The sequence below is a fragment of the Ciconia boyciana genome, chromosome 10, assembly GCF_034638445.1.
Source record: "Ciconia boyciana chromosome 10, ASM3463844v1, whole genome shotgun sequence".
NCBI lineage: Eukaryota > Metazoa > Chordata > Aves > Ciconiiformes > Ciconiidae > Ciconia > Ciconia boyciana.
In genome coordinates, this window is record NC_132943.1 from 30,202,097 (window position 1) to 30,217,632 (window position 15,536).

Below are 15,536 nucleotides of genomic sequence, written 5' to 3' on the forward strand. Positions count from 1 at the left end.
AAAGCATTTGTATTCTCTTGCAGAAAATTTACAGCTTACTATGATACAAATAGAGAAAAGTTAAAATGATTTTATGAAACTGAATTTATTTAAAAATCTGCACTTTAAAAATACATCTATTAAATACTGCTATCAAAATAAAGGTTAAGACAAATTATGAGACTTCAGTAATTATTCATGGCTATTAGTGTTAGTTTTGCAGGCACAGAGTGTCCATAATGTGGTCTCTCAGTTCCTTGAAAAAGGACTTTTAAGAGAACCACTGGTAACTGATTTCTGCAGGATCTTCTCTAAGTGTAGTGCCTGATAAATGTGGCATGAAGAATCGATTTTATGAGCCAGTAGTCCCAGAGTTAAAGTGTTATCAGGATTGCTAATAGCCTAATCTAAGTTAGAGATACCCATTATCCTAAGTTGTTGTTAGTCGTGAATTCCCATCAGAGCTATTTTGTCAGACCAGGCTTCCACAATGATGATGGTTTTTATTCATAGGAACAATATTTTTGTTTTGATATATGTACCATTATCAGACCCTTCAATGATTTTTTTATTTGGAAGGGTACACGCTCTTAGAGGCTTGAAAAATGCTGAGAATTCTGGATCACATTAAGTAAAATGCTTATCTTGCATGTATGATGGGGCCAGTTAACATATTTAACTGCTTTGCTCTCCCTGGGCCGCTGTGCTGCAACCCTGATTATAAAGGGGTGAGTGGTAAACAGGGCATTGAAGTTATCCCTGGATATGTACAGGCTAGCTAATCTTATTTAAAAAAAAAAGAAATTTGAACTGTAAATTATACATTACAGTATACATTACATACAATACATTACATTTTATGCTTCAGAAATTTGTCTTGCCAGAGTTAGGAAAAAATAAGAGTGAGGAAAGAATCCGAGAAGAAAAAGTGAAAGGAAGAAAAGGGGTAGTATGGGTTTGGGGGTTTTTTTGGTGGTGGTTTTTTTGTTTGTTTGTTTGTTTTGTAAGAACATTACTGGTTTTGGAAGAAACTGAGTATTTGCAGTTGTGAAAGTGAGGTACGGGTAAAGTATACACTCTTGTCTTCAGAACAATTGTGTATGTATTTGTTCAGCCTTACATATACTCTGTTTAACTTTTAGATAAAATATAAAACTTATTTGAAAACAATAATGAACTAAACATACATTTTGTCAGTACCGGTTACTGACAGCAAACAAAGTTGTAAAGCCATGGGATTTTTTTTGCATACTTAAAAGGCTGATAATCTAATTGTAAAGCTAATTTAAATGCTAATGTAAAATACAGGGGATTAGATTATGAAATGAAATCCCCCTTCTGTAACACACTCTGACTTCCAGTGCACCAGCAAACTATTTACTGGACACAAGCTGCTTGATTTTTTAAAACTAATTTACAAGGAAAGAAACAGTGGTTTGAAAATTCTAACAGAAAAACCCAAACCCACCCATAGCAGTAGAAAGAACATTCAGATTTTTCTCATCTTGATTTTTCCTTTCTTTGACAGTGACTTGTTATCTTCCAATTATGTGGAGATTCACTATGAAGATGGAAAACCCAAGTTTTCTAAGGTATTGTGCTCTTAATGTGTCTGAATGGTCTTTCTGAGGGAACAATGCCAAAGATATGTTAAAAAAAGAAAAAAAGTTTTGCAAGGCTTAAAAACACCAGAAGCCTTTTTCCCCAGATACAAGGTAACTGTGATCTCATCATGTAAGGATACCTCAGTGACACAAGAAGAATTGTACAAAAAAGGAAAGCTGTGCATCGGGGTGAGGGATAGGTAGTGGCAGGTGGTAGTAGTGAAGATGATCCAGATACTGCCAGAACAATTACATCTTGTAAAATGTAGGGGATGGAAGGGTTGAAGTCACCATCAGTATAGTTTTCATTAATTATTTACATGTCCTTAGCACAAAGTGCAAGGGGAAGGGATAAGGGTAATGTAAGATGTTCAAACAAACCAAAAAAACTTGGCAGTGACTTTTCTTTGCAAGAATTACACAGTTGTGAAACAGAAAATGAAAGACTTAACTCCAGAGGTTAAGGTTTCAGTTATTACCAAACCAGCATATTGCTTGACATCCAATTAATTACATTTGTCAAACCAGCTCCCAAATTGAATTCAGTGCCATAGGCTTGATCCAAAGACAAAGAGATTAAAGTTATGCAAGATAGTTCAGCCCTGACTAAGGGAACCAGATCAGTCTCTTTGTTTGTTGTAGTAACAAAATGAGGACTGGTAGGTTCCTAGGAAGGTTTTCCATTTTCAGGGAATGACTTTTTTCATATTTGGTATGAATGCTGGAATATTTGTTGTGAGCTTATTATATGTGAAATATATCTCTATTTAGAGTGGAGGAAAGCAAGCATTAAAGTTGCATTTATGCATTCAGCAAGCTGGGACTGTTGTTTGTGCAAGTATTACATGTCTAGTTTGTTATTTTGCCCTTGTTATAGAGAATCTCAAATAAAACAATATATTACAGATGAGGGCAAAATTAAACAATTACATTGCAATATAATTATTGCAATATACTGTTTTGTTTTCTTCCACTGAAGAAAAAAAATAGTTTCATGTAACATACTAAGGAAGATGTTTCATTAAGACTCAGTACTCTGCAGAATAGGCAAAAGTGCTAAACGATGCAAGATAACAATTCCCTCTGGCATTTAGACAAGCTCATGCAATTGTCAGCTGCAGCACTATCATTGAGCACTGCGGTTGCTGAATCATGAATCTGACGAGAAAATTATATTAGAACTTTAGACTCAGCAAATGGACTACCTTTGCATGCTGCAGTAACTGGATCCAAACTTCCTAGGGGATGTTTTCTGAATTGATTTATTTAGAAACAATAATAGAGCTCCTAAGGTCGCATTAATCTGTAAAAGGCTTCATTATAAGTTCAGAAAATATACACAAAACTTGTGTAGGAGATCAAATAAGGATGGTATCCTGGTCTTTTGCAGTATCTTACAATCCTTTTTAGACTTGAGTAGGTAAAAGATTGTTTTGTTTCCTGACATGGATGTAAAGAAATGAGATCTTGATGGAAAGTATTGTATTTTCTAGAAAGGCGTAGTTTGTTACAAGAGTGAAAACACTGAAGAACAAACAGCAATTTCTTTACTTGGAGGACTGTCTTTTAAAAAAATTATTGAAAAGCTACTTGTGTGAGAAAGATAATCATGATTTAGTTGTTGAAAAGCATGGCTTATGCATTCTCACTGATCAAAATGTACATATGTAGTGATTGCTTTCTGTGTAGTACTTTGATTTAATTATGCACAATAGTCTGTTAGGAATTTCATTTAGAATCTGAATAACTCATTAAATAAGATGCAAAATGGAAATAATGCTATGCATACTTAAACAAAGAGCATTTACATCTTTGGTACTTCCTTGATTTATAGTAATTGCAGAAGGAATGGCTCCAATATACTTGTTGGAATTCAGATGACATATGACACCAGAATTAAGAATATTTTGATGACGAATGGTACGTTTTTCAAACAATGTGTGAGAGAGACAACCACACTTAAGGGTTTTTAATAAAACTTTTTGAGAATACTTTTTATCTTTAGTTTAGCTGGGGTTATGTTGATAGACATTAAAGGCCAGCTACTTAAATGAGGTAAATTAATGTCATTCGGTTTTCCTCATTTTATCTTCACTGACATATGGCAGCAGAATTTCTGGTATTTAACAGCTTCTAAATTCACTAGTCCTTTTTCTTTAGAACAGTCAAAGTAATGCTTTAGAAAGTCAAAGTAATGTTTCTTGGTTTCTTTCTAAACATTCATAGCTTGAACGAAATCTGTTAATGTTGCTCTCCGTGCTTTGTTTCTGTTGATAGAAAATAAATATACTCTTCTTGTTTACTCAGTTGAACCATTCTTATGAAGCCAGTTTATTTTACCCTTAGTTGCGATAAGTAGTTCTGTAAGCCTCTAACAGTCTAATCAATTTATTCCTCAGTGATTTATGGAATTTTAGGGATTAGTAATTATGCTGTCCAGCAATAAGGATAGAATTAATTTTTGTATCAGAATAGAGATAAAGGATTTAATAATTTGCCATGTGGCTGCCTATAGTATGTAATCCTAAAAATATTCTAAAGATTTTAGGTTTTTATACATAGTTAGCTATTTACAATCAAATAATACAAAACTCTTGATAGTGCAGTAGAACTCTATTTCCATTACATGGAGAAATTATATCACACAAATTTAAGACATAGAAGAAAATGTATACGTAGAAAATGTATACATAGAAAAAATAATACATATAAAGAAAAATGACAAATTATGAAACTACAGAAAGTAAAAAAATTTGAGACTTAAAAAGATCTTCATGAAATTATTTTAACACTAGTAATTCTTGTATGTGAGTAGATGATGCTTTGACAAAACAATTATTTCTGAATTTCTCATCTGAATAATTTATTTATTGTAGTCTGCTGTTAAGACCTCCTCCTAGAAGCTTCCTAGCCTCTGGGGTACAGAATAATGCTCCCTCTTTCTGACTTCATAAATCTTTGTGATTTCTACAAAATGAGACTGCTTTAGCTTGATTCATGTAGGGTGCTCTGACACAAAGAAGCCAGTACCTTTGGAGATAGAGCACACTTTAGAAGGTGGGGAGATGTGAGTTGACTCTCCTCAAGATGACCTGGGAAATTGTTCAGCAGTTGGGAAACCTGGGATGAGTGCTGTAGTTATTAGCCAGAGAGGGGCACTGACATGTAATGGTCACATTTTGAAAAGAAAGCCACTGCAACTCTATTTGGTGAGGATCCATCTTGTCACTCTGTCTTAGGTGTGTTTTGAGCGTGCCTGAAGTTCTCGGCCCACTTTAAGGAGAGCTTAGACAGGAGCTAGTTGCTTCAGGAGCAGAGAGCTCAACTTAGCTCATTCTATGATGAAAACCAGGCAGGTCCAGGGAACCTGCACTTTTAATTCAGAGGAAAGTGAGTAACATTCACTAGAGTTTAGTTGGCATCTGAGCAAGGCTTTTCTGGATCAGAACTTTTAAGATTTTAAGTATGTACCAATTCTTCTCTGTGGTATTTTGGTCTCCTGCTTTGTTGTGTTTCCCCCCATATATACACATATTTCAACTTCCCTTATGTTCTTGTGGAGAACTGGAAGACTATACACAGAGCTTCATTGCATGCCCACTTGGTAGCACATTTTGCACTAATTCTATTTAGCCTCATCCCTGCATCAGTTGACTGTTCAAATCTTGCATTGCAGCATTCAGCAAGGTCTCCCTTATTTCATATCATTAGGGCCTTTGAGAACTGAGGTTTTGGATGTAGTTTGCGTAATTTTGGGGATTTTTTAAAGTCTCTAACATTTAAACACACTTGTAGGTAATTTAAATATTATTTTTTAAATAGAAGGCAGGACCTTGTCTAAAACATGATTGCTGACTTCCTTAGAGAAACACAAAAATCCTGCTGGTTTTTTGAGTAATTTGGGTTTTGCATCTATGCAGTTAAAATCAAGAGTTGACTTTTATTACCCTTTTGACAAGTACAGTAAAAATGCAACTGTACACTTCAGAGTTGCTAAAGTGGATTCACTTTCTGGCTCATTCATCATTAGTGATATGGGTACCTACAGTCTAATGATGTAACACTTCAGTTGATAAATTTTTAGTGAGACAAAATTGGTAGAATCCATATCTAAATCAAATACATGCCAGGTGATTGATGAACACTGTATCACTTGTAATTTTAACAGACCTGGAAAGCATCAAGAAACAATTTAATGCTCATATAACCTGCATTACATAACATTTTTACAGAATCAATTTACAGCAAAGAAATGAACTTAAAAAAAGATCAAGAATGCTGTGACTTCAGCAAAAGAGTAACCCATGTTATGGCTTGAAGACTTGTATAGATTAGTCTCTACTGGGCACAGTTTTTCTCTTATAAGCAATTAGGGCTAGTCATTGGTATTCACATTAGCAATCACTGCTTTCTCTGAAATTTTACCTAATGCAAGGTGTTAGATCTTTTTTTGCGTTGGTTTTAAGCAACAGATGTTAAATCAGGGTAATTTTGTGTGTGTCTGTGATTGTTTGTTTGTTTTTAAACATTATTAGGGTGGAGAGCATTGTTATTACCATGGAAATATCAGAGGTATCAAGGATTCCAAAGTTGCTCTTTCAACTTGTAATGGACTTCAGTAAGTGCATCTCATTTTTCAAAGAAGGCTATTAACTAATTATTACTCTTGAATATTATCTCTTAATATGTGAGGGAATGAAACTCTACCGGCCCAAAGATTTTTGATGTTTTGAAATGCCAGTACCAGCTATGCCAAACTGCTAGCATTTTTTTTTAGTATCATTTGGATTAAAGTCTTTTGGTGCTGTCCCATGAAACCTTTGAATATGGTATGTGCAAATAAATATTTCACCAGATGACTTATTATGGTAAAGGATAAAAAAGAATTGTACTTTAGCAGTTTGCATGCTCAGTATTCATGTGTGATTCTGTCAGCCAATAGAAAAATTGATCTTTTTGTTAGATTGTACAAGGAAAAAATGTAAGGAATTAGTCCTTACTAGGATTAGTTACTGTTAAGTGCAACTCAGCTGTTGGGTTATATTCTGCATGCTAATGTGTGTCTTAGGACTTCCTCTTTCCAAGGTCAAATCTTTACTCTTTTTGGTGCTTTATCATTACATTGCCATTACATTCAGTGTTAGTTCATTAAAATCTGCCTGGTCTCTTAAAAAAATTTCTTAGCTTTAGCCACATGAGGTAGTAATGAACATATATGGAATTTATTTTAATATTGGTCAGTTTTTCAGCCCTAAGTTTGGTTTTATCTCATCAAAAATCATATCCTGGAGTCAAACTTAATTGACATGTAATCCTAAATATCACTGCTTTTTCTCCATGTTCTAGTGGTGTGTTTGAAGATAGTACTTATTTGTACTTGATAGAACCGATGGATCTCACCCACAGTGCAGTAAGTTTATTTTTATCTAATTTATTTGGTTTGGGAAAGAGAGTGCTCGAGGAATAGCAAATAAAAGTATTAGAATAAATCAATAAATGAGTGACCTCTCTCATGCATTCATATGAAAACCAAAAGTATTTTAAAACACATGATTGGAATTTATTTAAGGCAAGAAATGTGTAAGTATGAATTACCTGAGATTTTTCTCTGCTTTTCTTTAATCTTTCTTTTCCTAGTTATCATTGATCATTTAGATTCTGGGAGTAGACTAATAAGACTGTTTCCATAGCAAATGGTTATAGACTGTCAAAAAGTGTTTATCAATTTGCTCTAGTACTTGACCTAAAGGATTTATAAATTCATAGAAGGGATCTCTGGAAGTCATTTATTCATTCCTTTCTAAATAGTGGGATCAGATTGGTTTTGACCTACCATGTTTCCACAAAGAGCTTAATGAAGTAGATGATTATATCTGGATATCTTACACTTTATATGTGTTAAGTCAGTGGTCACTGTATACCTTAAATGATTCTGATCCAGCATATTCCAATATATGACTATGCTGGATCAGCATGTAGGACTGCATTTACGCAAATATCTTGCTATTATTATTTTTGTACTTCGTGTTAAGTATTACAATACAGCTGTTCCTAAAACTTTAGCTGTTAATAGAACTGACTCAATTTCATAGACAGTAGTAAAACCAGGTAGATTTCTACCTCTTGAATGGTTCAAAGATTTGAGTGATTTTCAGTGAAATGATTCTGCAACATTGAGACAGAGAATTCTTAAGGTTTGTATCCCACTTGGTCTGTCGGATATATTCCAGATGCTGTGTCACAGCTCTCAAGCTTGTCTCGTTCTAGTACTTACCAGTATATGACAAATAATGTAATGCTGCAGAACTGGTATGTTTTAGTGACTGTAAAGCTGAACTTACAGCCCAAAGAAAGATCTGGAAAATCTTTGACTCCTGACACTTTCAAAGAAACTGGATCAACATTCAGAGGAATCTGTATCATTTGGATGGTCAATTATTGGTCTGTAAATGAAACTATAGAGACATGGGAAAATACTACATCCAAAAAGATTTCTCAGTCTCCTCAGGAACAATATTACATGCCATGTGTTAAGCTACGTAATGCATTTTGATGTAGCACATATTCATAAAGGTTGTAAGGCTGAAAACTGACAGCAAAGGTACAGTAAATTCATGGAGATTGTATTTATACAATGCTATCCATATAGTAAGCAGAGGAGAATTTGACTAAACTGTTTTCTTGCTTGGGTGGACAAAGGAAACCAGGATCTCTCTCTTGGTGTGATATTTCAGTAAAACCTGGAAGCAGAGCAAAAGTTCTAGTTATAGAAGTGAGATACCATCTGCCAATTCTGTTGAGGATTCAAGTGGAATTCTAAATGATAAAAAGACAGATGAGATGAATATTTTTCTCAAAACTACTGAAGATCAAAATAATACAGCTACAGAGATCTTTCAGAGGCTCATTTTTTGATTGTACTACGCGAGATAAATATCTTGGACACAGCCTTCAGCATGTAGTTTATTCAGCTGCATTAATCTTAACTATAGTAGATACTACATAAAACTTCCCCCTGCCACCCACCCCCCCCAAAAAACCTAGCAAAAATATGCAGTATTTTCCATCAGTGTGTTACGTATTTCTTACAGAAGTTATGGAACAGTAGCATCCTACCCTTTGAAAAAAATTGCTTGTTTTGGCAGGCTCTGCAGAGGAGGTATTACAGGAGAAAAGGTAGTTGTTTTCTAGAGCTGATACCAAAATGTGATAATTTGGGGCATGTCAGACTTCTAAAGAAAATATGCATTAGAAGTCTTCTCCTTTTTAAGTGTTGTATACACCAATAAAACAGGGGGAAATAATCCTCTTAAAGATAGCATATTGATTAGTTTCTTGCATTTTGCTGCAATTAGAAAGATAAATTTTTGTCATAAATAGTAATAGTTATTTTCATCTGTGGGAGGAAGATTTCAGCTAGATATATACTCATTTGATTTATTGGAATAAATGGTCTGTGTTCTCTAACACTAAGGCTTTTAAAGGACTTTTTTCAAGTAATCTCAAAGACATCTGTGATACTTCAGTTTTGTAGGCCAGTAAATGTGCTGAAGCAGAGAGGGTCCATGATTTGCTCAGGATTGCAAATATATTGTTTCAGATTAGTACTATGCCAAATTGGTACTATGGTTGTTTGCATTTTATGGAAAAATAATAAAAATGATAAATACTGAAAGAAGTGCCTCACTTTTCACTTGACATTATTAATTAGAAGAAAATGTCACATATGTTTCTTACCAGGAAAGTAAAAGTAGGCCACATATCATCCAAAGAACTTACGGAGCACAAGCCTCCAAGCAGTTGCAGGACCTTGGTATGTTTTTACTTATGTTATGAGTTTTTCAATATTGGAAATAATTGTATCTATAACTTGAAAAATTTTAATATTAGGCTAACAGTCTATATAAAATTGCTGATTATTTAGAAAAACTTGAAAAAAAGATACTAACCTGACTTTTTTCACAATTATTGCAATGGAATTTAGAGTTGTCAAAAAGCAGCTGAAAGATTTCCATCCATGAAGACCTGTATTTAGCTTTCTTCTGCAAATCATTTAATTTAATCAGTGATATTAATGCTATTGAGGATACGAGATGGAAGAAAATGTATATTTGAAGCCCAAGTTACAGTCTCTTTACCTCCCCTTGCATGCTTTAATTCTAACTTTAGGTTTCGAAATGACTTGAGTTTTGATATGAGATATTTTATATTTTGTATATTTTAAAAAATGAACCTTTCAGTATCAAAGGTTTTTCTAATTTTAGTGATCGTAATCTACTTTTGGTTTGGACAGTGTACATAAGTAGTTTAAAATAATGCCATGAAATTCTTAAATTGTAATTTGTACAGAGACTGAATCTAGTTCTGAATGGCCCTTTCTGTCTGAACTACAGTGGCTGAGGAGAAAGAGAAGAAAGAGAGCAGTGAGTAGAAGTGTGACCCTGAGTTAAGACCATTTATAAAAACAAACCCAAACCCACTAATTTCTGGATTTTTTAATGTTGAGAGAACATAAGCTACCAAAAATATTTGTTTTCTGAAGCCTAATATTGTCACATAATACAATTATCAAATGATAAAACAAGATAATTCTTTAATAGAATAGAATATAATTCTTAATAGAATTCTTAGTAGAATATTTGGAGAAAAGTGGATAAACTTTCTAAAGTGACAGCAATACTATACATCAATTGAACAGAAGTTTAGTAGTGAAAATGAGTTTAGAATTTTAAGTTTTGAGTCTGCTTGAGGATAAAGAATAATTTTGAATGAAGTCTTGCTACTTTGTAGATATCTGACTTTATTTTCATTTGACTTGTTAAGTAGCATCATTAAATTAAAAATGAGAACACCCAGAACTGGGTTATTGAGAGAACAGAAGTGGACAGTGCTCATGATCTGCACATGCATATGTGTCAGTTAGGGGACTAACTGAGTTAAGATTTATCTGTATTTCTTCACTGAGTTGCTCAATCCACACCATATTTTTTGAGAGTGCATCTATTTTTAGTAACTTCCTTCCTCATTGAATCTGTGATGAATAGTACAGTAGACCAAGAGTTTTTAGTGCTTGAGATTTTTCTCCTTTGTGAAAATAAGAGAGGAGTGAAGCAGTGGTGGCTTCTGTGCTGAACCAAAAAGAACAGACTCTAAACATTCTTAATGATGTGACTCAGATTCTCAACCAGTGTCTATCATAACTTACTAAGTTACTGGAACTATGATTATTTACCCTAGTTGAACATCTGACCCAGTTTTTACAGGTTTACACACCGTACTTAATATTTATGGGTAATCCTATTACATCAGCTGCAGTTCTTTTTGAAAATCACTACATCTTCATGATTTCTCAAATAATTTCTTTAATCCATCAGGTATCTCGTGGTATCTTTGAAGAAATGAAATATCTGGAGCTCATGATAGTCAATGACCATAAAATGGTAAGTATATCAATTCAGTGGTAATCTTCCTTTTGATTATAATTTGTGGGTTGATGTACAGCACTGTGCTGCATCAGCTACTTTTGGGTCAAATATTTTGTTTATCAGCAGCTCTTAACATTTGTACTGTAAGTCACAGTATAGGCCATAATACCTAATAATGCTTAATGTTACCTAAGATTTTCTACAGCAATTATATATTCAAAATATGTCTGAAACACTTTGGTATCATATGGATAATTTAATATGCCGTAACCACCAAAGTAAAGCAATAAAACATTTATGTCTAGAACAAACACACTAAACATTCTAAAATTACATCCTATCCTTAAAGTAATAAAGAAAGAGGTCAAAACTTGTTACTTTGAGTTTAGTTTTACTAACTTAAATTTTAATGCAGCAAAGCATATAAACAGAACTATCTGTTCTTCCTGGCTATTCCACACTTATACACAGGATTCATAATGAAGTGCAAGATAAGTTGTTTGTTCGATTCAGAAAGTGTTTGTTATTTGATTAAAAAAAAAAAACAAAAAAACCCCACAACAAATGGGAGGAGGAGGAAGCCCACTTTTTTTTCATTTTTATCTTGAGAGATGACTGGAAAAAATCAGACCAAGTGACATTTGTTATTTAAATGTTACTGCTTTCACTAATGATGCCAAGTAAGGCTATCAAAGTGCGCGTTACCCTTATGAAAAATCAGGACAGAGGGGCCTGGGGAGTTATAAGTTTTGTAAACCTGAACGACTATTTTATAGACCCTTTTTGAAAAGCATCACAAATTTGAGTCCAATAGCTACATTTTAACTAGAGCATATCTGTTATGGAAAAATATTCAGTGTGGGTTTAAAAGTTTTCTAATAATGAAGAACATACTGCAACAGACAGCAAGTTACTCTAAAAATGACTTCATTGTGCCTTGTTCTGAGCCCTTGTCTCGCTTAGCTTTCTCAGCTGTTCATTGACTAAGAGGCAAATAAGGGTCATCAACTCTTAGTATGGCTTTGCTTCTGTGTGAGCAAGACCTTTTTTTAAGATCAAATTCTATTGATAAAACAGTTTCTGCTTATTTTATGTGCAAGTAAAATTAAGTTTTAAGTTTCTGTAAAAGCTCCTTACATCTCTCACTCTACTGCATGTTTTCCCAATGCTTTATGTTGTTGTGGTCTCTTTTGTCAACACTGAAGGATGATTTTAAAGAGCCAGAAATAGCAGATATCAGAACAGGATGCAGTATTTTGTACTTGTTCCAGTGCTGAATAGACAGATAATACAACCTTCCCTCATCTGTTTAATAAATCATAGAAATAGTCTGGACAAAAATAACTTGTATTTAATCTGTGTCAATTCAGCAATGTGGGGTGAATTCAAATGGGTGGAAAGAGTAGGGCAGAAATTTCTTCAACTGTTTTCACTTTTAAAGCCACCTGGTAGGAAACTATTCTGAGGGGGCTCACCTGTTAGTTGTTTAGGGATAGGGCACAATAACTGAAATTATGGACATTTTGTTGTCTTGTTTGAGGTCTGTGGTTAGTGTTCCTTATGAAGAGATAATATTTCTATGTCTGTCTGTTTCCTCTGGCCTCTTGTATTACAGACATGCTTAAAGGACAACCATCCTGTTCACTACACTTGTTACAGACAGCAACTGTTGTCTCCTGTCAGGCTTTATTTGTTACAACTTTAGACCACAAGCATTCAAGATCTTTTGCTTCAGAGTTGTCAGTGACTCAGAAGCAGATAATAATTCTTTCCAAGGAATAAAATGGATATACGTAAGGAAGTGTTCACAATTACAAGTTAAAGCCTGCCAATCCAGGAGCTCACTAAATGTACTTTTAAGGTTTTCTGTTTACCAGTAGAGGGCAGATTTCTCCTGCAGCAAGGTTCTGTGTTGGAAGAAGTATCTCAAACCCCTTTGGCCGTTGCGGTGTTAAGTGGTTAATACTATGTATTTTCACAAAATTTTCCTTTCCTGTAACACTAAAGACACAGCTAAACATATTTAATTAGGTCGTTGCACTTTTTACTGACTTACTCAGCTTAATTTCTGTTGTAGGAGCTGTGTTTAAACACATTATGTTGTGTATTGCTATTGATTTTGGCATTTAAATACTTTAATGAAAACCAAGAACGTTTTCCAAAGCATATTATTTTACCTTTTCGCTTCTGGGAAAGTTTGGGATTGGCTTAAAACAAAAAACTAAAGCCACCCTTCCCCCCTCCTGCATCATTTTGTTTTAGTATCATGGTTCCCTAGGGAGCAAACAGAGTGTGGTGATATGGATACTCTTCTCAGTGTACATCCTAATCGCCTACTAGCACTGTAGTTGAAAGTGCTTTGTTTTGAGAATAGTGATAGTGGAGGGGGTCTCTGCAAACATATGTTGTAGGATCCTTGGGTATTAAAATCTGCTGTGGATGTGCTGAAGCATTGTGGAACTTAACAGAGAATGACTGCATATGTAAAAAATTTATCTTCCTGCAGTCGAATGAGTGTCATCATTACATTTCAACCTTTTGTTCAAAATTAAGATGAACTTTTTGTTATCTCTGTGGCGTTTCGTCCATATAAAACTATATTGCGTGTGCAAAAATAACTGCAATTTAAAAGGATGGAAAATTTGTTGTCTAATAATATAGTGTGTGTGTGTCACTCTTCTGACTTTCAATTTGAGAAACAGATTATTTAATTTGTAAAACATTTATGTCTTCCAGTTTTACTTCCACCTTCGCACCAAGCATAATTCTGGAAAAACAGGGGATTTGTCTGTTTTGTAATTCTAATTTGGGAAGGTAGTTAATTGTCTAACTTGTTTGATGAGAGTAGCTACTCAGTTGCTCAAAGAAGAGTCAGACCCTCTTGTTTCAAGGCCTCTTTTTGGGTACTGTGTTTTGGAGTGCAAATAGCTGACACTTTCATGGAACTTGATCGTGTTTGCTCATGAGGCGATAAGATTTGTTGCTTTTAACCAGTAGTTCAAATTAGTAAGAGTTGTTTGATGAAGATTTTTTACCCTCTTTGTTCTATGCAATTTTGTGTTCCTTTTCTGTGAAATTTTGAAGACTTATTTTTCCTGCCTGCAAATCATATTGTGTAATGCAATTTTGGTTTATAATTCTATAGTTTTTTGAAAGTCATGGATTCATGTTCAGATATCATAGCAGCATCTTTGGAAAATTTGACTTGGAACAGAGGGGACTTGTGGGGCCGGATGAGGAAAGACATGAGACAATTGTAATGACATGAACAGAAATTAGGAAGCAGAATTTGTAATACAGCTCATCTAAGTCTATAGAAATGGAAAAAATTTGAAGTTAAAACTTAAGATATCCAGCTTAACTCTTTCCACATTCAAACACATATTTACTTTTACCATGTACTCCCTCTTTCTTTTTGCCTTTTGGTATAATTAATGCTACTTGTCATAAAAGTCTGGTGCTATAGTAGAGAAAGGATGCCTTTGCAAAGAGCTGTACACAGGGCAAGTGGTAAATGCTTTGTCTTCACGACTCGTAATTATAGTCATGGAATGTGGCTGGTACAATCTGATATTTAACTCATCAGGTTAAGCACAGTTTTAATGGGTACAGCATTCTCTCAATTTTCAGCTTATGTTTATGTTTGTGTTTACCTGTAATTTTGTCTCGAACATTTGAACTCTGATTCTGAATAGGATATTTCTTGTGGCTAAATGCTCGTTTTATAGATGTAAAAGGCTATCTAGCATACATGGCTTCCTTTATCTTCCAGGGATTCTTGAATGTGAGATCTAGGCTGTGGTCTGAAAAGCTTTTAGAGCTTTTCCTTTACTCTTTCTTAAAATATTAATTTTTGTTTCTTGCTGTAAAAATAAAGAATTAGTAATAAATATTTAAGTTCTCACTGTGTTCTAATTTTTCTTCTCCTTTTAGTTCAAAAAGCACCGTTCTTCAAATGCATACACAAACAATTTTGCAAAGTCTGTGGTAAACCTTGTAGATGCTGTAAGTATCAATGTTTCTTCTGAAAACTGTATCACTGACTTCGTTAGTTTAGCACTATATTTAAAAAGTTAACATTAGCAGATACCAGGATAAAAAAAATGAGCAGCTATAAAAATTACATTTTAAAATTCATTTCTAGTTCCTCTGCAGAAGAATAGCCTGGGGTGAACGTGTAAAAAACCACCAAACTATCCTTGACATTTTTCTCAAAGCTTGCAACTGCCAGAGTTTGCCCTTGGCAGGGGGGATTTCAAACTTGAAGGAGCTTTCAGTATCCATCACTGCTTAAGAATGAGATTTAATCGAGTTTACGTTTGTGAAACAAATCTAACCACACGTGGTTGAAGCTGCAAGTATAGTTCACAAAGGATACACACATCTATTGGGAGAAAGAGAGATTGTGAATAAAAATTCTCCTTTATAAATCTGTATTTATAGCTTAAAAAAAATCCCATTGTAGTACATTATAAATGGGTGGCACTGACACAGACACCATACTTGTATCTGTGACTATATTTAGAAC

At 34.2% G+C, this 15,536-nt stretch overlaps 1 protein-coding gene across 9 annotated transcripts in view; it reads left to right on the forward strand.

The window, feature by feature from the left end:
- ADAM23 (ADAM metallopeptidase domain 23) overlaps positions 1-15,536 on the forward strand; it is an 82,071-nt gene that overhangs the window by 24,001 nt on the left and 42,534 nt on the right. For all 9 annotated transcript variants that reach the window (XM_072873903.1, XM_072873901.1, XM_072873902.1 and 6 more), the window contains exons 4-10: positions 1,508-1,571; positions 6,119-6,201; positions 6,930-6,993; positions 9,324-9,396; positions 9,933-10,006; positions 10,958-11,023; positions 14,942-15,013. In XM_072873903.1, the coding sequence (XP_072730004.1) occupies positions 1,508-1,571; positions 6,119-6,201; positions 6,930-6,993; positions 9,324-9,396; positions 9,933-10,006; positions 10,958-11,023; positions 14,942-15,013 (496 nt within the window). The remainder of the gene's footprint in view (positions 1-1,507; positions 1,572-6,118; positions 6,202-6,929; positions 6,994-9,323; positions 9,397-9,932; positions 10,007-10,957; positions 11,024-14,941; positions 15,014-15,536) is intronic.